Below are 27,422 nucleotides of genomic sequence, written 5' to 3' on the forward strand. Positions count from 1 at the left end.
TAATGCAAAATTGCCAATTGCTCATGTAGGAGATGCCGCTTGCATTCCAAGATCCAGCAATAAGCATATCCTGCTCAAAGATGTTTATCACGTTCCCAACATGAAGAAGAACCTGATGTCAGTATCTCAAATTACTAACTCAGGTAATTTTGTCATCTTTGGTCCAAATGATGTAAAAATCTACAAAGAATTGCAGATTTTTGGGACGCCTTGCATGGAAGGAAAGAGGGTAGAATCAATTTATGTTATGACAGCCCAAGATGCATATGTTGATAGAACTCGAAAAAATGAGACTGTTGATTTATGGCACTCTCGTCTTGCACACGTTGGATATATGAAGCTGAAAGTCATGATGAAAAAGCAATTGGTAAGAGGGCTTCCCGACCTTGAAGTTAGACCTGACATTGTCTGTTCTGGATGTCAATATGGGAAGGCACATCAGCTACCATACACCGAATCTGGGTTCCAAGCAAAACAGCCGCTTGAGCTAGTGCATTCTGACGTCCTCGGCAAAGTGAAAATTCCATCCATTGGAGGTAAAAGTTATCTATTAACATTTATAGATGATTTTTCAAGATATGTTTGGATATATTTTTTGAAAGAAAAACTTGAAGTATTCAAAATGTTTGTGGAGTTTCACAAACAAGTAGAAAATGATCTTGGCTATAAAATCAAATGTTTAAGATCTGATAATGGAGGTGAATTCTCATCAAATGAGTTTTCATCCTATCTGAAAGAGCATGGGATACGCAGACAACTTACTTGCCCCAATACACCCCAGCAAAATGGGGTAGCAGAAAGGAAAAACAGACATTTGGCTGAAGCATGTAGAAGCATGATGCATGCAAAAAATGTCCCAACCAGGTTTTGGGCTGAATGTATGAAGACCGCTGCATATGTTATTAATCGTCTTCCTCAACCAAAGCTCAATTTCATTTCACCTGTTGAAAAATTGTCTGGTGTTAAGCCCAATGTAAGTCATTTACGTGTTTTTGGTTCAGTTTGTTATGTATTTGTACCTGATCATTTACGCAGCAAATTTGAAAAGAAGGCTGTTAGATGCATTTTTACCGGTTACGATTCAGAAAGGAAAGGTTGGAGGTGTGTAGATCCATCCACTGGACGTGCTCATGTCTCGAGAAATGTTGTTTTTGATGAGGCATCTTCGTGGTGGTCACTAGAGCATGCAACCCTTCCAGACAGCAGAGAGTTCGAGGTAGAGCTACTTGAAAAGATGGGATCGGATGCTATGCTCGAACAAATAGACAAAGAACCAATTGAATCTTGTCAAAAGGAGATACACAATCGAGCAACCACATCATCTAGCCCATGGCAAACAGCTGTGCATCAAACCAGAACAGCAGAAGAGTTGAGACCATCTCAATGGAACGAACCAGAAATTGAAGAGGACAATACAGAACTTAGAAGATCATCTCGAACTCCAAAGCCGAATCCAAGGTATGCAAATTCAGCCTTAACTGCAGCATGGACAGTCACAATAGATGATGAAGTTCACATCAATGAACCAATTTCATTCGAAGAAGCTCAAGGAAAATTAGAATGGGAGAAAGCCATGGCTGAAGAAATCCAGGCTCTCAAAGAAAATGAAACCTGGGATCTTGTGCCTCGACCAACAGGAGCAACACCCATTTCATGCAAATGGGTATACAAAATCAAGACTAGAACAGATGGATCAATAGAAAGATTTAAAGCTCGGCTAGTGGCTCGAGGTTTCTCTCAACAGTTTGGTCATGACTATGATGAAACTTTCAGTCCTGTGGCAAAAATTACTACTGTTCGAGTCCTTATCGCTCTAGCTGCAAGTCAGTCATGGAAATTGTGGCAGTTGGATGTTAAGAACGCATTTTTACATGGCGAGTTGGATAGAGAAATTCTTATGGAACAGCCAAAGGGGTTTGAAGAAGACCCACGCTATGTCTGCAAACTCAGAAAAGCTTTATATGGCTTAAAACAGGCTCCACGAGCCTGGTATGGTAAGATTGCTGAATTTCTGCAAGCAAATGAGTATTCACTAGCCTCATCTGATTCTAGTTTATTTGTAAGAATCACTGATGGAAATACTTCAATCATTTCAGTTTATGTCGATGACTTGATAGTTACAGGGAATGATGTTGCAGAAATTACTAGAATCAGAAAAAATCTTGGAATTCGGTTTCAAATGAAAGAATTAGGAGAGCTCAAACACTTTCTAGGACTTGAAGTGGATCAGAGCAAGCATGGGATATTTCTCGGTCAGCAAAGTTATGCAAGAAGGTTACTTGATCGATTTGGAATGACAAGCTGCAACACCATTACAACCCCAGTTGAAATTAATGCAAAGCTTCAGGTAGATGATGGAGAGGAACTAGATGATCCAATCATGTACAGGCAACTAGTAGGGAGTTTAATCTATTTAACTCTAACTAGGCCTGACATAGCCCAAGGAGTTGGGGTTGTAAGTCGTTTCATGCAAAAACCAAGGAAGCCACATCTCGATGCAATTCGTAGAATTCTAAGGTATATTCAAGGAACATTGAATTTTGGTATACTTTATGAAGCAGGGAAGAAATGTGAAATTGTTGGGTTCTGCGATGCGGATTACGCTGGAGATCTTTCAACTCGAAGGTCTACAACAGGTTATATTTTCAGCCTAGGTTCCGGTGCTATTTCATGGTGCAGTAAGAGGCAGCCCACTGTATCGCTATCTACAACTGAAGCAGAATATCGAGCAGCAGCAATGGCAGCGCAGGAAAGCGTATGGCTAGTTCAATTGATGAAAGATTTGAATCAAATCACTTGTTGTGTGGTTAGTATTTATTGTGATAATGAAAGTGCAATTAAACTAGCTGAGAATCCCGTGTTTCATGCTAGAACAAAGCATGTAGAAATACATTATCACTTCATAAGAGAAAAGGTTCTTCGTGGAGAAATTTCCCTCATATCAGTTCATACAGATGAGCAAATAGCTGACATATTAACAAAAGGTTTGTGTTTGAAGAAATTTGTGAAATTCAGGAAGAAGTTTGGTGTCATAGAAAGAGAGTTGGTGCTGAGGGGAAGTGTTGAAGATCATCACCAACTTCTCACTAAAGAAATAAGGAATGTTGACTGAGCCTTCAGATTCTGTTGCATGAGAAATCTTTTGCTATCTTTAGTCAGAATAAACGGAGGAAGACCAAGACTTTAGTGAAGTAGTATATGTTTGTTATGATTGTTAAAGTTGTTGCTATCATATGAAATCTTTTGCTATCTTCAATAAAAGGAGGAAGACCAAGACTTTAGTGAAGTAGTTTTAGATATTTTATATTTGTTAAAGTTGTTGCTAGTCTATTTATTTGTAATCCATTTCACTCGATTGATTAAGCAAGAAAAGCTAGTTTCAAGTCTCTGTTTTCTGCTCTGTTTTATTTACACCCTCTGCACTCATTGGTACACTGCTGCTGGGTGTCCCAAGTGATGAAAAGGGGTGCATTTATCATTTCCCTCTCTAGGAGGGTCCCCGCTAGAACAACCATCATATCATAGTGGGAGTGAACAAACGTTTTACCCCATGTTTACCCGCAGAGTAATTTATATGATGTGTGGCGTATAAACCCATACTTTTCAAAAAGCATGGTACGGCTCACACCATAGCCTGATCCAATCCGTCCATCTGTTGGTCCACAACATAAATAGGTTGTAACCCAAAAATCATTTCCATAGGATGATCCCAACCCTATGGTCTATAGAGCTTTCCATAATATACTGTTCCTCTATAGATCAGAGGGCTAGGATCATCCCATGAAAGTGAATTTTTGGGCACAACCTATCTATGTGGCCCATAAAATGGACAGTTAGGAGCATCGTATGTTTATACAGCCACACGTCATATAAAATCTGTAGAAAATCTCCCATTTTGACATTCAACCCCCAAAGTCAGTAATGACATTTATTATGAGTTCTATTTCTTTGGGTTTTTGTATAATTGTATCACAGGTTCAATTCACCACAACTCAGCTTCCCCCCTTAACTACTCCAATCTTTCTAGAAAATGGAAGAGAAGCAGAGGTAAGGGCATTTTGATGTGTACCCACCACCTCTAGAGCTGCTCTAAACTCTTTTGTTCTCTCTCTTTCTCTGCCAAATCCCTGCCTCTTTGTCTTTCTCTTTGGTTGATAAAAATAACCCTCCAAGAGGAAGGGATGAGTAAAGAATAAGATTTCAAGTTCTTGAAGATCCAGGCCTCTCTCTCTCTCTCTCTCTCTCTCTCTCTCTCTCTCTCTATAGTTTTGTTTTATTTATATCAACCCCTCATGACAAGCTTGCTCTTTTCTTGGGTTTGTTCCACGTGTAGACTTGGGTCCTTAAAGTGAATATAGACTGTTATGGATGTAAGAAGAAGGTGAAGAAGCTGCCTCAAAAGATTGATGGTATTTCCTCAGTTTTTTAGTTCAATTTACTAGATTTTTTTTTTTTCTTGATAGGTGTTGATGTGTGTTTTTTTTTAATGGATTTTTAGGGGTGTCTACCATCACTATAGATTCAGAACAGGGAAATGGATTGCACGCTCCCTACTATAGGTTGATCCAAACCGTCCATTTTATGGGTCACAATGTAAATAGGTTATGCCCCAAAAATCATTTCCATAGGATGATACTAGGCCTCGGATCTATTGTGGGGATCATCCTTTGGAAATGATATTTTGGGGGGCTCAACCTAGTTATGCTGTGGCCAATTAAATTGACACTTTGGATCTTCCTATGGTGTGGACCGTATAGTCCATTTTGAAAAATATTGGACTATGCGGGCTTGCACCGTTTAAAGACCCCTAGTCTTACAAGTCAAAACCACTTTGGACTATGCGGGCTTGCACGGTTTAAAAACCCTATTCTTACAAGTCACAATCACTTCTCTCTCTCTCTCTCTCTCTCTCTCTCTCTCTCTCTCTCTCTCTCTCTATAGACGAACCCTTAGTCGGGACCAGCAAATGATGTTTAGATAAGAGATGGGGAGTGATAATTCGACTCCCCAAATGGATTAATCTACTCCCCATGTGTCTATCTCTCTCCTCTTTCTCTCTCTAACCTAGAGGAGAGAGAAAGACACATGGGGAGTCGATTTATAGAGGAGAGAGATAGACACATGGGGAGTCGATTTATCACTCCCCTAGGAGATATGGTGACTCATATATGGTGTTGCCGTATTAGATAAGATGGTTAGGATCATCGAGATGATTTTTGAGGCATAAATTATTTACGTTGAAGCTTAACTTCGAACAAAGTGGTCGGAGCTCAACAGATGAGTGGTTTGGATCTTCGAACAAAGTGGCCCCGGGATTAATTTTCTAAAAAATGCGCATTATATGATGTGTGCAAGTAGGTGAGGTGGGCTCGGTGTATAAAAATACAATAAAGTATTTCGTTTATTGAGTATCTATTTCGAAAAATACAATAAAGTCCACCTTGTTCGAAGATCCAAACCATTCAGTTGTTGGGACTTTTACTAGACCATACCCAAAAATCAGATCCATTGAATGATCGTAACCCTTTAATCTATAGATAAAACCACACCATATAGATATCTCTATAGATCGAAGAGTTAGGACCATCCAATGGAGATTATTTTCACGGTATGACGTATTTACATTGGGGCCTACCAACTAAATGGTTTAGATTTTTGAACAAGGTGGACCCCACTTTACTTTAAAAGAAAAAAATACGTGCACCTCCATATATGCAGCATATAAAGCATTTTTATTAGGTGTAAACAGGCCTTTCCCCGAAAATGAACGTGGGACACCCAACTGCAGTGTACGTAGCAATCAAATCCGTTGAATCCTTATGACGTGAAGTACATCGGCCCTTCTGCAGCTGCTGGGTGTCTCAAGTGATGAAAAGGGGCGCGTTTATCATTTCCTTTTTTTCTCAAGGTTCCGTTTGGATGGTAGGAGATAAATTGGAATCAACAAGTGTGATTGGCCGACAGAAAAAGAAATGGGATTGGAAAGAGTTGGAATCAGAAATTTTCTAACTCCAGCGGCTGTTTGGCAGTGAGACCTTGGGTTAAGACAAAATTGGTAAGAAATATCAAAATCGTCTCCCACAAAATCTATTCAAAGGTCTATTTTATGGTTCTCCAACGAAATCTAAAAATCTTCTCTAGCTATTCTAGAGACGAAATCTATTCAAGGGGATGTTCAAACCCTTGGCAAAGAGGAGTTTGCTGCACTAAACGGATAAAAAAAGAAGGTGGGTGTTCTACACTTCTACTCAACTTCTAATCCCTTTTATCCCATCCCAAGACCCTTGTTATTAGATTCCATGTGGTTATGAATGAAATACTTGAGTTTTAAGAGTCTTATACTGAAAGATTAAAGTTATGATCTTTGCTCCTTGAATTTGAAGGTAGAAGGTAAGATATTTTTTCACTTGATCTACTCCTCGATTGGTCCTCGATCTTCCCAAGATGAAGACACTGGAAGTCGAAATAGTGGCTTCAAAAGATTCACGGACAGTGGGGAATGAGAACAACTTTTCATCTTTAAGCCAAAGAAGATGGAAATCTCAAAACTTTCTAGAGAACAGAGAGAGAAAGAAAAAGAGAGATGGAGAAAAGCTATGAGAAAGAGAGAAAGAGTGAGAAAACGTCCTAGTAAGTCTCTCTCTTTCCCCTCATCCAACTTATAAGGGGGATGCGACGTTATCAACTTCCTATTAATTTCTTTACGTTATAAGGGTGGCGAATGCGTACTGCAGGGGGTGAAAATATCACATTTCCAAGAGAATTTCATGAAAGAAACTTCCTTTCTTTTATTTCTAAAGCAGACTTTTTAAATGAGCAATTTACTTCCTCTCTCTCTCTCTCTCTCTCTCTCTCAGACTTTTTAAATGAGCAATTTACTTCCTCTCTCTCTCTCTCTCTCTCTCTGCCATAAATAGAAATCCAAGTTTCCTCTTTAATCCTAAATTAATTAATCTAATCTAATTAATTAATTATTCCCACATAAAACACTACTATGGTATATGCACTCAAGCATATATACCAATGCTACTGCGTATATCCTCTCCCTTAAACACGTATATCAAATATACCTTTCTTTCTAATCCATAAATTCGGAACCCGAATTCTCCAAGAATTCTAACCGGTGAAATGAGTTATGAGTGGGATCATTGTAGGGATCCGATGACCCATTCTGTAGGACCCTAAGGGTCCCATTGCGATCTTGCTTTGTTGTCCAAATACGATCGCACTTAGGCAAGTGGCCCCCACTAGGCATTGCTCTTGAAGACGAGCGGCCATATTACCAAAATGACCCTAATCACATCTCTATGTGTAACTTACTACACCCTAGGCCCATCTCAAGGTATACTTTCCAATCAATCAACCAGCTAGGACCCGCAACTGCATCTGGAAATTCCATTTCAAAACATAGTTTTGGAAAACTCTATTTGAGAAACATTTTAGTTATCCCGTTTGATGCATAAAACCTTTATGCACGCATGTCGCCTGCTTAGGGTCCACTACCCCAATGATTGAGATACGCCACCCCAATTCATGTATGGAGGCCGGGCCTGATGCTAGATGTGTACAGGGAGAGATGTCCACTCCAAACCCAACTAGGACCGTTTAAGGCCTGCAAAGAATTGGAATATCATATCTCCTTGTCCCATTAGGATCTTTGAATCCATGGGCATGATATTCCTACTTTGCTACCTAGGGAAAAAACATGTGTTCAATGTAAAAAGCACGTTACTCATTCCTTTAATGTACGCAATAAATGTTATGAAATTTATTAATTAATTGAAATGTATTGTATAGTGATGATGCCGAAATCCGATCGCTCGATCTAGATGGGTAGGGCCGGAATCTGTGATGATCTTGCACTCATAGAGAAAGAGTTAGGGACCCTGGAGTTGTGGTTCCGGGGGACCACTCCGACGCTCAAGTCAGAAAATCGGCACCATAGTAGAAAACAAAACAAGGAGAAGAAGATGGGAGAGATATGGATTACCAATGAGTTGATCCCCTTCCTTGAGCGTGAGGGTCCCTTTTATAAAAGAAAAGTCTACAACTGTTTAGGGAACTTGCCTCAATAGGATTCTTTCCTTATTGGGCGGTTTCTTGGAGATAAGTACCAAGTTTCCTTAATGGAGTCGCTTTCCATTTTGGGCGAGCGATATTGTTGGAGAGTTTCCGTCCCTAGTGGGAATTTCCTTCAGTGGCGCTTTCCATTTTGGTGGCGTTATTATTCCGGAGATTTGGGGAATCCTTGTGGGATTCTACTTCATAGAGGCAAGTTTGGTGTCCAATCTACAGTGATGCCACGTGTCGAGCATCTTTGAGACATGCCGATTTTACCCTTAACACATAGTAACTGGCTTTTAGGGCACATACATTAGCACCCTAAACTCTTGTTAAGGACGGAGAGAGAAAGAGAGAGAGAGAGAGAGAGAGAGAGAGAGAGAGAGAGAGAGAGTTATTCAAACATTTTCCTCTTGTAATTGCCGAAAAATTATAAGGGGAAAATTCATTGTCGCATCAACCGATGGGGAGGAGATAAGGGAAATCCTTTTTCTCGAAAAAGTGTTTTCCATGTACGTCAAACGCGCTTTCATAGTGAACATTTACCTTCTTGCTTTTAAGGGCATCCAAATGGACCAAATCAAGAGAAAAAGAAAGTAAAGGAATGCAAAAATAATTTCCCTTCCATCTACTTCTATATTATGAATCAAAACACCCCTAATTTATAAAATTTCCTAATGTTAACATCAAAAGCCAAGAGAAAAAACAACCCCCAGTTTGTTCAATTATTAAAACTTGGCAGTGCAAATATCAGTAGCCTTCGTTTTGAAGCATCTCAACTACTCACGTTTGGTTGGTGGTTATATAGTGGGCCCAAAAGAATCCCACGAACCAAAATGACCCTGTACGAAACCCAAAGCTAGAAAAAAAAATCCGAGGAACCAAAATAATCCCCCACGAAATCCGAGGAACCAAAATAACCAAAAGAAGAACTTTTTTCTTCCCAACAGTTCAAGCAACCAAACAAAGGGATTTTTATTTTACTGGGATACTTCAAGGGAGTTTTTTTTCCCACCAATCTCCCAGGATGTTTTTTGTTCCACAAAAGTCCCAAGAACCAAAAAAAATACCGGCAACCAAACGGATAACGACTGGTCGGAAACTCGGAAAGAAAATCCAAGGAAAGGGTCGACGGTAATTCTCTCAAAGATCAAGGCAATTTAAAAAAAAAAATCCATTTCTTCTCGACTAATCTTTTGTCGTCATCTCAGATCCCATCACCTATAAATACCTACCTGACGCACTCTCGATCAGAACTCTCCCACTTCTCTGCCCTAACCGGGCTCTGTAAAAATAAAATCCCTACCCCAAAACCCTAATAAACAAAATGGCCCATGGATCTCTACTAGAAACTCTAGAAACATCAATAGTATCAGTCGATCAAATCGCCATCTCGGCCTCCGATCGATCTCCTTCCGATCCTTCTCTCAGCCGGAACCCTTCTTTCAGTCGACTCAACGCCGGAGCGCCGGAATTTGTCCCTCGGATGCCGAATCACCGGAGTAATTTTCCGGTGACTCAGCCGCCACCACCGCGAGTGGTGATCCCTCAAACTCCCTCTCAGACTCAGGTATTTCCTTCGCCTAATTCTCCTTTTCATGTCTCGCCTTTGAATCATGGATCGGTTCAGTATTTCGGTGGGTACGGAGAGCGTGAGATTGTACAGGGGGCTTCTGATCAGGATAGTGGTCCTGCGAGGGATGGCCTTTCGGACGAAGTTATGCAGAAGATCGTGAATCAGGTGAGTCTTTTTCTTGTTTTCTTTCAATTTAAAGACAAATTCTTTGTTTGGATTCTTTTTAGGCCTTGTTTAGATTGTAAGAAAAACAATTCTGATATAATTTTTTTTTTTAATTTCCATGATTTAGAGGAAACTGATATGATTATGGTTAATTTACAGTGGTAGTATCATAAATTGGAGGTCTCTTCAAGTAAAAAATGAATATGATTGGTTTAAGTTATGTCTTTTCATATGTGAAAGAAGTAGGAAAATTTAGAAATATTGTTCAAGTTATCCCATTTTCTTGTTTGTTTTGATTCTAACTTGGATTAGTATAGTTCACAAGCCACATTCTTGGTTTTGATTCTTTTTAGGTTCTGTTTGGATTGCAGGAAAATTGTTTTAGGAAATTTCTTTGCTAGGATTTTTTTTTGTTGTTGTTTCCGTAATTTAAAGGGAATTGATAATTTTTATGGACATCATTATAAATTAAAGGCCCTAGTAAATAAAACTTGAACTACGGTGGTTCAAGTCAACATTATGCAATCAAATGTTGGAAAATGATGAAATTTTGGAAAAAAATTTCTTTAACCAAACTTTTACAGAAAGTTCCTGCAATCCAAACAGGGCCTTAGTGCAGTCTATATTCCTTGATTTTGTGTAAAATTTTGTAGGTTTTTGATACATGCCTAGATAGATGGGTCCCACTTAGAGTGGAATAAATTAGGATTTAGCAATATCTAAATTGGCTTTTGATATTAATGTGGTTGCTGGCAATATTTTTAGTACTTATATATATATTTAGTAGGATATGAAGATTTGATAGGACTCTTAGCATATTGGCTACTCTTAGAATAGTAAGCTATTATTTAATTAGGACGTGGATTTGTATAGGATTCTTATTACCTTGGAAAGTTGCATAGGATCTATGGGTGATAAATAAGTTGTAATCTTCTATTTCATGATGAAGAAATCATCTTAGAAATTGTGTCTTTTTGCACAAAGGAGGATTGATCCTTCCCTCGAAGTGGATCAAGAGGCTGATCTTTCCTCGAAGTGGATCAATCACGTTACGAACTGATTCGGATTCGTAGCAATTGGTATTAGAGCAGTCGATCCTACACCATGGCTATGTCTTCAGAGATTTTAGATTCGATACGTGAATATTTTCTGAAGATCAAAGCACTTGTTTTGGAATTGATGGAAGGACATCGACGATTTGCTGAAGGCTTGAACAAAATCAACATGGCGATCGAGAAGTCCTGCACGATAAAAAAGAAACGACGAAATAGAAAAGGAGGAGAAAAAAAGAACGGATAAAGAAAGCAGATAAAAGAAAAACCGAAGAAGCCACGAAAAAAGTTATCGTTGATTTTCAGTGTTGTTGAGTTCGTTGCCAGAAAATCCATCTTCTCTCTCATCATGTCCAATGCCATGGAGAAGATCCTCATCCTCGACCATCAATGCATTAAAATCGCAATCATTTCAAAAAAAAAAAAGAAATGGCAAAAGAGCTTTGATGAACAACACGATGGGATTCGTTTGAAGATGGAGCTGTCACGTCCCTTGATGACAACGTGAGAAAGGATGACTCATTGTAAGACGAAGAAAAGAAGAAAGGCGGGAGGGGGAAGAAAGAATAAGAAAAAGGCAAGAGGGAAGAACTTCGGAAAGTCCTGAATAAGATCTTATTTTTCACCAACTAGCCAACGTTTAATCTTCAACCTTGAGGACAAGGTTGACTTCGAGGCGGGTGGAATGATACGTGCCTAGATAGATGCGTCCCACTTAGAGTTGAATAAATTAGGATTTAGCAATATTTAAATTGGCTTTTGATATTAATGTGGTTGCTAACAATATTTTAGTACTTATCTATATTTTGTAGTATATGAAGATTTGATAGGACTCTTAGCATATTGGCTACCCTTAAATTACTAAGCTATTATTTAATTAGGAAGTAGATTTCGATAGGATTCTTATTAACTTGGAAAGTTGCATAGGATCTGTGGGTTATAAATAAGTTGTAATCTTCTATTTCATGAATGAAGAAATCATCTTAGAAATTGTGTCTTTTTGCACAAAGGACGATTGATCCTTCCCACGAAGTGGATCAAGAGGCGATCTTCCTCTAAGAATATCAATCACGTTACGACCTGATTCTTGTTCGTAACAGTTTTAGCATGGAGTCCTTCACTGCTCTTAGAGAAGTGCTTTCTCTATTTATTTTATATGATTAATAATTTACGTGTTTGTAAATCACTCATTTAAGGCAAAGCAACTCATTTGTCGGACCAATTAAAGGGAAATTGACATTTAGATCTTCTATCTTTATTTTTCACCCGTGATTATTATCCCCCATTCTTTATTCAATGAGATCAAGGAAAAATTAGATGCCAAAGACGTGGCCAGCAGGTCTTCTGGTTGACTCATGATCTGTTTGAGCGCATTCGATTCACTCTGAAACCAACCAAAGCTGGCAAGGTCCGTATGGAAAATTAACTTCCAATTATATTTCTTCAAGTCTCATTCCAATTTCCTCTTTCTCGCTCAATCCTACCCAAACACACACATGAAATTCTGCAGAAAATCCACATCGAAATCATAAAAATATCCAGTAATTAATATTACTTGAAACCTCAAGAAAAACTTTCCAATGACAAATAATAATCATTTTGAAACTGGTATTATACTAGATCTTTCAACAAATTTTTTTTCTCAAATAGCAAATGTACTCTTATTCTAAAAGCGTCACACCCAATAACTGTTACAGTTCGTACAAGCTTATGTGAGAGAGAGGAAGCAGACCATTTTCATGGAGAAGAAAGAAGGAGAACCTTCCTAATTGGTTCTGCTATAGTATTGTATTTCTCATTGTAATACACAGGTCTATTCACATGCTTATATAAAGATCTAAGTTACATAATTACAAGACTGCCCTTTTTTTGAATTTAAATTACACGACTACCATTTATGAAGGCACGTCATTCAAAAAGAAATGAAGACACATCATAACTTCATAAGATACATGTGTACGCTCAATACTGAAAACAATGACTTAAATGTTATTTCTAACACCCCCTTCAAGTTGTATTATGTCTTTGACCATGTTCATCTTGTTAGATAGACACGTATATAATAATCACTTTTGAGCTCTTTAATGAAGATTTCTACAACCTTGTATTTACTTGGAACAAATACTGGAGCTATCTCACCATTTTCTACTCTTCAACAAAGTGAAAATTAATTTTTATGCGTTTCATTCTGGCCATAGTAGAAGTCATTGCTCTATACTCTTCTTACACACTAAATCTTGCATCATTGGAAGTCATTGATCTGTACTCTTTTTACACACTAGATCTTGGAGCTGTGTGTTGCTTCTTACTACAGGAAACCAAAGAATCGTTAAACACTACATAGTACCTAGTAATTGATCTTCTGGATTTCCTGCCCAATTATCATCTGAGAATCTGACCAACCTTTCTTCTTTCTTTTGACATGATCTATACAATGAACCAGGAGTTAAGGTTTCTTTATGCTACCTCGTGATTCTCTTAGCAGCTTATAAGCGTTCTTGTCTTGCATCGTTCATAAATTGACATGCTTGATTCACTCTATAGGTGATGTCAGGTTGTGTAGAAGTCAGAAATTGAAGTGCCCCGACCATACACCTATATATCTGAGGATCTGACACCCTATCTGTATCTTGTTTGCTAGCCTTCTTATTGTAGACTGCAAGTGTTGTAATATGCTTGCAGTTCAGCATATGAAACCTACTAAGGGGATCTATAACATACCTTTTTTTTGAGTTTACGTCATCCCTTTCTTTGCTTTTCCACTTCAGTACCAAAGAAAGTAGCGAAGGTCTATCAAATCCTTCATGTCGAAACTTAACTTAAATTCCACCTTTGAGCTGATAAATTTTCTCATAATCATCCCCAGCATTTTTTTCACATCCATCCGATTGAGTTTCCACCCATAACACTAGAATTGATTGTATTATTGTGTCTTTAACCACATGACTGAAAGTTCCCTCATAACCAAGTTGATGGTTATATCATTTGGCAACAAGTCTAGCTTTGTATTTGTCTAGTATTCCATCAGACCTCTGCTTTATCTTATATGTCCACGTCCATCCCACTACATTCTTATTTTTGGGACAAGTCACCGCTTTCTTACCAATCAAAAAAAAAAAAAAGAAAAAAGAAAAAGAAAAAAAAGTCACAACATCCCAATTGTTTTTATGTAGATCAGTTACTTCTTGCACATCATCGACCATTTTTCATTTGTTGCAGCTTCTGCAAATGAAGAAGGCATGCCTGACATTGTTGGTGACACTAAAGGAGACATAGGAATGATGGCATCTGAGGTCCCCTTAATCTTGTGTCCAATGACTGGAGAATCATAAAACGAAGCCGGAGAATAAAAAACTAGAGAAATGACAAACTTTTCAAAGATAAAGATGCCTCCAAGCTCAGTCTGTTTCTGAGAGCTGCAATATTCCCTTATATGAGATGATTAGCGGTTGGAAGGGGTATCTGTGGTCATTTGGTCTGAAATAAGTCATCCGTGCTTGATGGAAACCACCTATGGAGGTCAATCAAAAATTAAATATTGAGGGTTGCTCGATTGGGAATCTGGTTCCTGTGGCAGTTGGATGGGTTCTGTGAAATTCTAATGATGTCATGAAATCATACTTGGGATTCTAAATAAGCTAATGTAAGGGCTCTCCTAATTGTCATGAGAATTTTTTTAAATGAATATTGAGAAGCTGGAAGTGGAATGGGATTCAACTGATGTAATTGAATCGCCGTCAGGTGAAAGTTAGGGCCCATGCCATCTGGCTCCTTTCATAGGCGAGACAAGGAAAATGGGCTGCTTCTTAAGGAAGTCTTTTTGGAAGGTCTATTAGAATAGTAAGCTGTTTGCGGCTGGGAAAGTTAGGATTTTTCAAATCTAATGTTGTAGATAAGTAGAGTTCTTTTTAGAACGGAGATACAAACAGTTCTAGCGAAGGATTGATTCACATCCTCTCTATTTTTTTCTCATTTTATTGATATTTACTGCTCTTATGTCGTCTGGCTCCATTCGTAGACGAGACAAGGAAAATGGGTTGCTTCTTAAGGAAGTTTCTTTCGAAGGTCTATTAGAATAGTAAGTTGTTTGGTGCTGGTAAAGTTAGGATTTTTCGAATCTAATGTTGTAGTCTTGTAGATGAGTAGAGTTCTTCTAGAAAGGATATACAAGCAGTTCTAGTAAGGATTCATTCAGATCCTCCCTATTTTTTCTCATTTTATTGATATTTATTGCTCTTATGCTCTATCTAATGCTACAGTATTTGCTATCGAAGCCAGCCCAGATCTGTGATTTGCATGGATCTATGATGGCTGGTCAAGGCAACTTGCTGAGAAACAACCAATGCGATGCTCTATGAATTATCAGGGGCCGTTTGGATATGCGGATTTTAGAATCTTGGGTTTCCTCAAAATTGTAGATGGGAGACGAGAGAAGAAAGAGAGCAGCCATCGTTTTCTGATTTCTCGCCCTTCTTTCCGACAACAAGAGAGCAGGAGATCATTCCATGCTTCCAGGTTTTAGAAATCTCACAATGGGGGAGAGATTTCTAAAACCTGGATTTCTTACTTAAAATCCAAAGAACTCTGTCACGACAGCATTTAGTAGCTTGATCATGAACCCTCTTTTACACTGTTTTCAAACTAAAACCTGGATTCTAAATCCACGTATCCAAACGGCATTTCATCGAACAATTCGCGTGCACGTGATAATATTGAACAACAAAATCGGGGGTTCAGCTTGGAGGTCTTCGCCTTCAAGACAAGGAACCCAGCAAAGGTCAAAGTTGGATGGAGGAGAAAAGAAAAAAGAATAGGTTTTAGATTTACATTTTAGAATTGAAGGAAGATAATGGCATTCAAACTTCATACCGAAAACCCTCAAGTGGTGAAAGATCTGTTGACGTACCTCCAAATAACATCAAAATTGACCAGCAAATCAAAATCCTACACCGGTCATATCAATGAAAGAAAATATAGAATCCATTTAAGAGGAAAAAAACCAGAGAAAAGGCCTGGAAGATCCCTCTATCTTTCTTCTGCATGTAGTGCAAAAAATGGAATCGAACAAAAGCCCTAAATCCCTGAAACATTATACCCACTTTAGAGAAAATCCTGAAATACCAAAGAAATAAGAAAAAGTAATTTGTGAAATCAATTTCTTGAAAGGAAGAAGAAGAAGAAGAAGAAGAAGAAGAAGACAAGGAAGAAGCCTACATACCTGGTAGAGACAAAAGGGTTGGAAGATTGCAAAAAAAAATGTGGTTCACGAAATGGAACAGAAACCCTAAATCCCTAAATCCATGTGGTAGAGAGAATCGGTGGCCCTTGGGAAAGAGAGACTTCTGGAGAGATAGAGAGCCCGAACCAAAGCCCTAAATCCCGAAATCCATGTGGTGGAGAAGCAATCCCTAAATCCATGTGGTGGAGAAGCGCCGAGGTTCGTCACGTTGAAGAGAGAGAGAGAGAGAGAGAGAGAGAGAGAGAGGGAGAGAGAGAGTTGGGAAAAATTGCAATTGATGAATTTATCCTTTCGTATAGGTATAAATAGATATAGATATGGTATAGCAATTAAGGGGTAAATGGTAAAAGATTGAAATCTAATGGCTACGTGTAAATCTGGTAGAATTTTGCAGAAAAAGAAAAAAATCTTTGACTTTCTCTTCTGCTATATAGTAATAGAGGAAAAACTGAATGCTTTGGATCATCCAAACAATGTGGCCCCCCAATTTTTGTGAGCTCTGCTCACTTATCTGAGCAGCTGCTCACTAAAATGGTTCGTGAGCAGCATGTGCTCACGGACCATTTTAGTTCTATATATATATATAGAACTAAAATAAGTAGTCTGCATGGGACGAGCTGTCCCTGCAGTGATGACGCATTACATAAAATCAGAAATTAGTAAAAGTACTAAAGCCTTCTTTCATCCTTCACTTATGCTGCCACATGCTATCGACTGCACATTCTACAGTATAACCCTGATTTGGTAATAATCAGAAATGTGACGGTAGCCAGTTACATTCATTTGAGAACATGCATCAAATGATGTATGTGGAGATTTTTTTTTTAATGGCATGTATTTGGAGAATTTAAATGGATGAGTTAAATATTAGTTAAACCCGGGCATGGATCTTATTTTTGAACCTTAGAGTGCACTATGTGTTCCATAACATCACTTTGAAGGCATGCTTTTTCATTTCTGTACAAGGATTCTCTTACTTTTTTGTCTTATTGATGTCCTCTGGGACTTATCAATTTTAAATGTTTTAGGTGGAGTATTATTTTAGTGATGCCAACCTTGCTACGACTGATCATTTGATGAGGTTCATTAACAAAGATCCAGAGGGGTTTGGTAAGATATTTGCTATTCCATTCTCAAAGTATCACAGTAAAAAAATGCATGAGCATTGTTCACATTTATTTCTTTCTGGTCGCATTTGCTTAAATTTGACTACATCTAGTTGTTGCAGAGATCTCATTTCTTGGTCGAGATATCGTAATTATTTATTGCTCCTTCGTACATTTCTAATTAGGTCCATCTAAATGTTCTATATGTAGCTGAATCCCCCATGCCTTTCCACAAAAAGGTCCCCTCATACTGAGGGAGATATGCATACAGAGAAGAATCCATAAAAGAGTGTGTTCATCATCTTCGAAAACTAAAACAAAATGTTTTTTTTTAAAATGAATATGATAATTGGAAAAAATTCACGGAAAGCCAGGATTTGGACATTACAAGTTGTGTTTACAGGAGTCATAAGCATGCCGGTCATTTCTGAAATGCTGGTGCTGTCGTTTGAAATCCAAGGACTACATTTTTATCCTCATATTTTTCATATAATAAATTCTGGTCACTCGTGGATTTTTCAATGAAAATTAACAACTGCCTGTGAAGTCATAAACTATTAGTGGTCATTTGGTTGCTCTGTTTCTTTATGCCTTTTTTTTTGTTATTTTTGTAAAACAGAAGTATTACCAATCTATATGAATACTGGTTCCAGAATCCACCATTTATGGTGCTGAGTATGCCCTCATGTACATGCATGGATTTTCTCTCTAGGAAAATCCACCATTCATCATTTATGGTGGTCTTTTTTCTCTTCTACAGAGCTGAAAAGAGACCATTTATACTATACAATACTTTCTCTATAGAAGAGAAAAAGTCTTCATTCATAGTAAGCAGTTGTTGTTGGCAGTCCCCAGTTTTGGTAATGACAATCCTCATTTTATTAAATACTTTCTTGATTAGCTGTTGGTATTTTTTAGGGAATTTTAGCAGCCTTTAACAGCTAATTACAAAAGTATGAAATAAAGAGAGCAGTGCCAATATTACTTATTAGAAATATTGAGTGTGAATTTAATATTATTATTACCGTTATTATAAAGAAATGGTTGAAAAAGTCACCATTCACACTGATGGATGGTGGTTCTGAAACTTAATGAATGGTAGCTCTAAGTTTGCAATTTGATCTTTTTTGTTTGTGTTTATCATTTTTTAACTGGGAAAAAACCTTGTTTATTGAACAGTGCCAATGTCAGTTGTTGCTTCTTTTAAGAAGATTAAAGCCCTTGCAAGCAGTAATCCCCTGCTTGCTAATGCTCTCCGGAACTCATCAAAGCTTGTAAGTTCTTTCATAAACTCCCTAACTTTGTGTTCTATCAGAAGCCCTTTTTTCCTCTTTTCTAAGATCAGTCTTTCCCGGGATGCTTCTACATTCTACAGGTGGTCAGTGAAGATGGGAAGAAAGTTAGACGCCAACATCCATTTACTGATGCAGATGTGGAAGAGTTACAGGTTATTTTCATTCAATATTCTGCCTCTGCTTGTATCCACTTGTTTCCATTTTTGGCATAATATTGGCCTGTTCTGTTCTCCCGCTGTGCAGTCTCGCATGGTTGTTTCTGAAAATCTTCCCGAGGATCATTCTTTCCAAAACCTTATGAAGGTTTTCTCCACTGTTGGCAGGTGGGGCACTTCTTGCTAATATGTAAATTCTTTTCTTCTTCTTCTTATTCTTGTGCTGGACATTCCTAGATGTGAATGTTGTGAAATGATGCTTTGTGGCAGTGTCAAAACAATCCGCACCTGTCCTCCTCAGACCTCCAATGGTGCCGCTTCTGCAGCTTCTAGATCAGCGAAAATGGATATGCTTTTCAGTAACAAGGTATGTGTTCTTTTGAATTATGGCTAGTTTGTGATGGAAAAAAATGGTAAAAAGATGGTTGAACTTGCCCACTCTTCCAGGTGAGTCAACTTGTCAAATTGAATGGGTATTAGGATAATGAAACATTGGTAAAACAATTGAAAAGAGATGCAAAAATTCATGAAACAAAAAAGGAAAAAGAGGAGGGAAATTTAAAAGGAGTAGTGAAAAATATGGGTGAAGAAGGGAGGGGTTTATGCTAGGATATGGAAGAGTAAGTAAAACCTAGGCTTGTGTGACTAGAGAAGATGAGATCAAATGTTGGAAGAAGTGATGAACCAAGAGAGGAGAGAATGAAATTCAACTGCCAACGAGTTTTGTCAGGTGGAGTTGTAATCTTTTAAATTCCAGCCCCCCAAAACCACAGAGATAATTCTGAGTGCCAAGGGAGAATAAAGAGAATAATGTGGAGATGAAGTGATGAACTGAGAGAGGAGAGAATGAACTCAACTTCAAAAGTGTTTTGTTTATAATCTTTTAAACACCGATCCCCCAAAAATCACCTTGAAAATGCTGTATCCCAAGGGTGAAAAATTGTGGTTTCTCTCATTCAAGAGTTGCAGTTTCTTCAAAACTTGTGAGCTTAGTTAGCGTTAAAGGTGCTTAGTCAGTTTTTTTTCACACGATAAAGTTAGAGTGAGCCACCAAATTGTCAAGTCGAACTCTACGGGGTTAAAAAAAAGTCCACATGCAATGGTCGGCCCAAGGTGGGACTGCGTGTTTGCCAAGTGGGCCACACGTGCGGGGGAGTGTTAAAGTATAAAAGATTAAATACTGCCCTTCTCCAACAGCTTTTGGAGAAGTCGGTAAGTTAACATGGTATCAGAGCCAAAAGTCTCGATTTCAAACCTCCCGGATAGCAAAAATCCACATGCGATGGTCGGCCCAAAGTAGGACCACATGTGCCACGTGTTTACCAAGTGGCAACAGCTTAAGCTTTTGGAGAAGTTGGTAAGTTAACAATTAAATCTTGGATTTTAAGTTATACTGTTTGGATAACATCCTGTAATTTTCAAGGATTCAGAATTATGCTGTTTGGGTGTAACCTGAATTTTAAAACACTGATTTTTGTTTTTAATGTTCCATTTCTGAAACATTATCAGTTAATAAGCACATTCCACTTGCCACTGCATTCTCTGGATGACGAATTCATCTCATGGATCTGCCGCCGGTCTCGAGCTCCTGTTTGTTTCTGGGATTCTGGCCAAGTCTTTCAACTCTAAAACCTAAAAATCCTACATAGAATGAGAAGAAATATCATAATCTGCTATGCAGCCACAAAGAGGACCATAAAATAAATTAAGAATAATCAAATTCAAAAAGAGAAGAGGAAAAGGCTTTCTAAACCCGAACCAATGGAATTAAAAACATTTCAATGCACAATTCGCAAATCCAGGACCATGCTAAAAAATAATAAATATCCACTCAATACTACATATTGATTGATGAACCAAGAAAAATCTCATTCCGCATACAGGAATGGAACCTACCAAAATCAATTTACAATAAGACGAACCCTAATTTCTCCCTAACCCCAAGATCAATTCCCATAAATGCTAAAAGCCCTGAAAGCAACAGCAGAAAGAAACACACACGAAAAGATAAATCTAGAATGCCATTCAAAAAAAAAAAAAAATCTAGAATCTCAGCTGCCAAATATATAAAAAAGCCTCCAAATTTTACTTTTCAATACCAGAAAACCAAATCCAAGAACCAAAACTCAAACCTTTATCACCTGGTGAAAGAAACAGAGCAAAAGAATAAAAAAAGCACGACATAATCACATATCAAGAAACAAGAAATGAACAAAATGAAGATGAATCACAGAGATCAAATCTCAAAGAAGGCGTTTGTTTCAAAAACCCAAACCCTAGAAAATAGAGCGCGGGAATGATGAAGAAAAGTGTCCATATAAAAGAAAATGAAGAAAAGTGACTCGATGAGAGGAAAAAAAAAAACAAAAAAGAGGGGTTTGGAGAGAGGGAGAGGGAGGGAGGTAGGGAGGGAGGGAACCTCGAGCTTGTCGTCGAGTGCAGAGTCAGAGACGAGTCGCTTGAGGTTTTTCCAATCCAGGTTTTATAAATATCTGGAATTCTGGATAGGAGAGTGATTTCTAAAACCTGGATTCCTTACATAAAATCCAAGTTGAAGGATTATAAAATCCTGGATTTTATCTATCAAAACAATATTTTTAAGCTAAATCTTGGATTTTACTATCCTTGATTATAAAATCCATTTATCCTAACTGCCCTTTAACGAATGAAGAAGAATTCTCATCTCCATTTTTTGGTTCAAAGATTCGGCAAACCATTGTAGATGCAATGATACACAAACATTTGCTACTTCTCTTTCTCTCGAATTTTCTTCGTTGTTAACCCTCATTGAGATCCAAATCTAATAGAAATGCATTCTTTGTCATTCTTGTTCTTTTTCCAATAGAAATTGAAAATTTTAACGATAACTAATTTACGTTTTCTTTCTCCAAGAACTATAATTTGAGAGAAGAATCAAATGGAATAACCCATTCAACATTAAGGGATTCTGGATGAACATTTGAGTCCTTGAAGCCAAAAAAAAAGAGGAGAGAAAAATAGTTCTAGAGATTCGTCAAACCATGATTTAGGTGCATTTGGATGTGCATAAAAGTCTTTTCAATGAAGCTTTCCACAGAATTTTTTTTGAATGGTAATTTCCACTAAAAATTTAATCTTTTGGATGTGCATAAAAGTTTCATTGATTTGGAGAAAGCGTATGATAGGGTTCCCAGGAGTGTTAAGTGGTGTGTCCTTGAAAGGAAAAAAGTGCTTACTAAATATGTTGATGTGATTAAGGATATGTACGATGGAGCAGTAACTAGTGTCAGAACCACGGATGACACATCTAGTGAGTTTACAATTATAATAGGACTGCACCAAGGATCAGCTCTAAGCCCTTATCTTTTTATGCTAGTTATGGATGAGCTTACGGAGGGTATCTAGGATGAGGTGCAGTGGTGTATGTTGTTTGCAGATGACATAGTATTAATTGACGAAACCAAAGCAGGAGTAAATGCTAAATTAGAGTTATGGAAAACTACTTTGGAATCTAAAGGTTTTAGACACTAAGACAGAATATATGGAATGCAACTTTAGTAATGTAAGGAGGTGGGACGAGGATGTAGTAAATATGACTGGACATGAGGTACTTAAGAGGGATATCTTTCGCTCTCTTGGTTCAATTTTACATAAGGAATGAGAGATTGAAGATGATGTTAACCATAGAATAAGAGTAGGTTGGTTGAAGTGGAAGCTTGCCTCAGAAGTTCTGTGCGATCGTAAAATCCCTACGAAGTTAAAGGGAAAGTTTTATAAGACAGCTGTGAGGCCAGCCATGCTGTATGGCTCAGAATGTTGGGCCACCAAGAAGCAGCATGTGCATAAGATGAGTGTAGCGAAGATGCGAACGCTTAGATGGATGTGTGGCCACACAAGGCTAGATATAATTAAAAATGAAGACATTCGTAAAAAGGTGGGGATGGCTCCAATTGAGGAGAAGATGAGAGAGCACTGCTTAAGATTGTTTGGACATCCAACGTAGGCCTCTGGATGCTCCGGTGAGAAGAGGCAACTCGTGCCAAATTGATGGAATAAAAAGAGGTAGGGGCAGACCGAAAACAACTTGGGTAGAAACATTGAGGAAAAACTTGATAGCTAGGAAAATAACAGAGAACATGACCTTGGATAGGATAGAATGGAAGAAAACGATCCACATAGAAGAACCCAACTAGAACCAAGATTAGAGCCGGATAGATTCCTTTTACCTTCTTCATGAATTTTTTCTAAAGAATTCATTTAGCCGACCCCAACTAGTTTGGGACAAAGCCTTTGTTGAGTTGAGTTGAGTTGATGTGCATAAGTCTTTTCAATGAAGATTTCCACATAAAATAATTTTACGCAGTTTGGATTGGACGATTTTATTAGAAATCTATTTCAGGGTGTATCCTTGTTTCATGAAAAATGAAAAAAAAAACTATCGTAGGGGTCAATTTTTAAAACAATAATACTTTTGTGTAGCCATATCCACTGGCTGGACAACACCATCAACAATCAAAGTCTCCGCCTGGCTAATTCGGTGCTAGAGGAGAGTTTTACCCGCAAAGGATTGTCTCCACCGATCAAAAAATAAATCTAAAACCAAATGTAGATTTTTTTTAGACAATCATCCTTTCACTGACTGGATTTTCCTCTGTGCTATATTATCCGGGCAGCAGACTTCGGTCACTGTTCATGTTGTATGGCCGCTAGAGAAGACTTCCCCTCATGAAAATTAACCTGTGATATTTTTGTCACGTCATTAAAATGATTTTTTCCCGACCCCAACTAGTTTGGGACAAAGGCTAAGTTGAGTTGAGTTGAGTTGTCATTAAAATGATTTTTAGCCCCACATTTTGACTGCATACTTACATATTCTCCTGGACACATGGTTAGTGTCTAGGGACCTTATAGGTAATGAAAATGGCATAGGGTTTTTCTTGTAGCCCTCTATTGTATTTTATTACTTGGGCCTATTAGGTTATGCATAATTTTCATTAAGATAAATTTAATATTGAATATCCATTGGATTTTCAAAACCAATTTGGGAACAGATCATTTTCTTGAAATTATTAGCCAAACAACACTTATTCAACCATTTCAAAAAAGAAAAAAAAACGAAAACACTTAATCCAATTTTCGGGGAAATTAAAAGGCTGTCATCCAAACCATGTAATTAGATTTCTTCGGAAATGAAGGATGCAATCCAAACCAAGGAAGCATGATTCTTCCCTAGGAGCCTTCGATTCCCGCTCTGGCAACCTTGAGCAGGATTCTTCCCTGGGAGCCTTCGAATCCTGCTTTTGATTCCCGCTTCGATTCCCGCTCTGGCAACCTTGATCCAAACAGCAAACACGATTTAATTGTAAATATAAACGTCTTCATTCAAATTATGAACACTGGGAAAATTAAGAATATATGATAAGAGGGACCCTAAGAACTCAACCAAGTTCCAAGCCATGGGTCCTACTTCGGTCTGAGCCAAGTTCAAGCTTGTAAACACATGAGCACATATGCAAGATTTTATGGCTATTATGTTGTTGGACATGATAGAATGTTTGTTTAACCTGTAGTTGCACGCATTTGTGGAGTATGAGACTGTTGAGCAAGCTGAGAAAGCCGTAAGTTCTCTTCGATCTTAGATTTAGCAGTGGCAGTTTTTATGCAATTTGCATGGTCCCTTGGATCACCACCCCTTAACTCTGTGACACGCTGTTTGTTTTCTTTGTGAACAGGTTGCTGAACTAAATGACGAGAGGAACTGGAGAAGTGGCCTCCGAGTTCGTCTATTGCATAAACGCACGGTACTTTATCTTTCCTGGTCATCACTGCTTTGCTTTTACGTGGACATGCATTTTTCCCAGTGCTTGTATCTGTGTGTTTGCTTGACAGGTCAAAATGGCAATTTGTACAACACTATAATGCCATATTGTTTCTATAGCAGTGTTTTCTTTTGGTGTTATTTCTATAGCAGTATTTTCTTTTATGTTTGTATATGGATGCAATTTTATACATTATACTTTCATGAATTGACATGTTGGAATATATCCTTCTTTGTTCTCGTCTAATCATGAAACAAATGTTCATAGTGGATTTCTGGGTTTGTGATATCAGACACCGTAAGTGTCAGACACCCAACAGAGATGCATTAAACACTAGTTATTTTCTATTTTTCATGATGCTTGAACAGTTACTAGAACTTCCAAGGATCCCATCTTTCTACTTATCTTAATTTCTTGTTCTAGAATACATTCAAGAGCAAGGTTACCTGGAACGCGGTTCATTCCGGTACGGGAACGGGTACGGGGTATGATGGTAGCCCGGTACTCGGTACGATGAGGGTAGGCTAAGTCGGTTGGCTATTTTAGCTCGCGGGTCTATTTGGAGTGCATATCTGGGTCGCTTTGGTACTCATATATAATTTCATATATTTTTACAAAAATAACATTCTATAGTCCATACTACATATAATTAACAAACAAAACCAAAAACCTCATGGATGCCATTCATATATATTCAAAATGGAAATTCCAGTTCCAATCCAATCCATAATTTATAAAATTTGAAGATCTCCAAATATCACTAAATTAAGTACCAACATATATTTCATTCTCGATCTTAAATAAAAGCAAACAGAAAATAACTACCCGGTTCTGCAGTAAGAACATAATATGAACAAATTAATAAACTATTGTGCAACTCTATTTTCCTAGTCCACCGAAGTTTTCCCTCTCTCTATGAATCTCTCCCTTTCATCCGGGTTGCTATTTTTGGTGATCCGGGTCGCAAACGACCCACGTTTCGGGTCAACGACCCCGGATCGCGGGTCGGAGGGTGGGAGGGCGATCCTGGTAACTTTGTTCAAGAGTTTGTCACTATTTTTTTTCCTGGTGTTATATTTTGTATGTTGTATTTGCTTTCATATAGTGTTATCGGACAGCTGTTTTGCACAGATGATTATGTGGAAGCTATACATAACTTGGACATGGGTATCTTTATCTGAAACTGGGACATCAGTAACCCCGATGTACCATCATATCTATACATCCATGTCAATAACGTGAAAAATATTTTTCCTAAATATATAATCACCATAAAATATAAGATAGCACACCTTAAAATTAGGAAAACCTAGTGCTGAATTTTAGATTTCACAGAGAAATTAGGCAAACTATTCCATCTGGAGTTGTATCGAAACCCTGTTCACATGTGTGTCCATGTCAATTTGACTTGATGAGGCTAAACCACCTGTTGGAAATGCAAACTTCTGAATGCAGATGCCTCTTTCAAAACCGCCTGCAAATTCATCGAGCCATTCTAGAATGATAAGGTGGTCCTGGGATGACTAGTGCATCATTTGGCCCACATTAGAAACTCAAAATTTGACTTTGAAATGAATTTATCTTAAATCAAGTTCTTTGATTTAGACTTTAGTGCTCACAGGAGTCGAGGGGTCCCAAATTTATTTTGTTTCAGAGAAGTATTTGGATTAATCTTCCACTTTCCTATTTGTGATCAAAATTTTGAAATCTTTAATTAGATTGGCGCAAAAAAGAAGAAGGAATAGTCGGGTGAAGTTGTTGGATCTTCTATAGTAATACACATTGATAATTCATGTCTTCAATATCAGATGAATTATAAGCTTCTAACTTGATTTTACGTATTATAGACGAAATCAGCAAGAGGAAAAAAGACTGGACATGAAGGAGACTGGAATGCTGAGGAAGATGATGTGTCCACATCTGAGCATCTGAATGAGAAGCAACCTGATGATGCTCAACCTTCCGAAACGTCACATGAACCCATGGTAATAAGCCTCTGGAATCCTTCCTCCCTATCAAGTATACAATTTATTTTTGTAAATGATATCAGCACAACCATTCTTTAACAATTGCACAAACCCAATTGTCTTTTTCCCTTTTAATTGGTTTGTAAAAGCTTTTTGGGAACTGAAATAACCCTTAACAGCTCTTTAAATAATTACCGACAAGATGGGTAATGCAAATATAAAAACATGGTTGTGCTGATTTCATTTCCCTTTATTTTCCTTTACATTGGCTGGTAGTGCAAATATTGTCGACATTAGAGTCTTACAGAATCTCACATGCTTGTACAGGCAGAGGAGAATCTCAATGATAGGGATGGGGGAGCGAGGAAAGGAGGGAGGGGGCGTGGCCGAAACAAAGGACGTGGGCGAGGTCAGTACCACAATAACCGTGGAGGACCTTCAATTGGGACTCCCCCTTCGGGTAATTCGATCCAAAATGAACTGCCTATAGCAACCAAGCAACCACCTGGACCCCGTATGCCAGATGGCACACGGGGATTCACCCTTGGCCGTGGGAAGCCACTTAGTGTGACTACAGCATAAATTTCATGTCGCTATCTCATGTATTTCACTTTGTATTCGTACTTAGGGTGCTGATGGCAGGGTTTTAGATGGGCTGTCTTATCCATTGATGTGGGGGATTTTTGAGTTTTTTGCTTCTGCTAAGCAGGCAAAGTGGCCTTGGTGTTGGGCATTTGCTTTCTTTGCTATGTGTTGTTTCTGCTATTGTTTTTTGTTTGGTCATTGATGTAAAAATGGAAAAAAAAAATATCAGAACAGGGGGTCTCATATGGATATAGATGTGACTGAAAAAGTTATATTTCTAATGAAATAATATTTTTCTCTTCTGTTATGTTTAGTAAATATTGCCTGCATGTCGTGAAATTATATCCTCACTCCCTTCTTTTGATAACGGCACTTATCTATTTATTTTTGGGTATTGATGTTGGCACTACCATGTTTTGGTAA

At 38.0% G+C, this 27,422-nt stretch overlaps 1 protein-coding gene across 2 annotated transcripts; it reads left to right on the top strand.

Annotated features, from left to right (window-relative positions):
* The first annotated feature begins 9,291 nt into the window (after positions 1-9,291).
* On the top strand, positions 9,292-27,301 carry LOC143862601 (la-related protein 6B-like). Of its 2 annotated transcripts, XM_077373663.1 has the most exons (11): positions 9,292-9,631; positions 9,692-9,802; positions 17,122-17,203; positions 18,379-18,473; positions 18,575-18,646; positions 18,738-18,817; positions 18,920-19,016; positions 24,199-24,246; positions 24,361-24,429; positions 26,295-26,432; positions 26,742-27,301. In XM_077373663.1, the coding sequence occupies exons 1-11, from the start codon at positions 9,389-9,391 to the stop codon at positions 26,994-26,996; spliced, it is 1,290 nt and encodes a 429-aa protein (XP_077229778.1). In that variant the 5' UTR covers positions 9,292-9,388; the 3' UTR covers positions 26,997-27,301. The 2 variants fall into 2 exon arrangements, with proteins under 2 accessions (XP_077229778.1, XP_077229777.1); XM_077373662.1 differs by having other exon boundaries at positions 9,292-9,802.
* Positions 27,302-27,422: the final 121 nt, after the last annotated feature.

Source organism: Tasmannia lanceolata, unplaced genomic scaffold (genome assembly GCF_043159265.1).
Source record: "Tasmannia lanceolata isolate RefF3 unplaced genomic scaffold, GAP_Taslan_0.1 ptg000037l, whole genome shotgun sequence".
Classification (NCBI taxonomy): domain Eukaryota; kingdom Viridiplantae; phylum Streptophyta; class Magnoliopsida; order Canellales; family Winteraceae; genus Tasmannia; species Tasmannia lanceolata.

Bases quoted from the DNA above. Each gene is read 5' to 3' on its own strand.
- LOC143862601 (XM_077373662.1), top strand. From the start codon at position 9,389: ATGGCCCATGGATCTCTACTAGAAACTCTAGAAACATCAATAGTATCA. The intron at 18,818-18,919 runs GTGGGGCACTTC...GCTTTGTGGCAG, and splicing joins GTTTTCTCCACTGTTGGCAG to TGTCAAAACAATCCGCACCT. The intron at 24,430-26,294 runs GTACTTTATCTT...TACGTATTATAG, and splicing joins GTCTATTGCATAAACGCACG to ACGAAATCAGCAAGAGGAAA.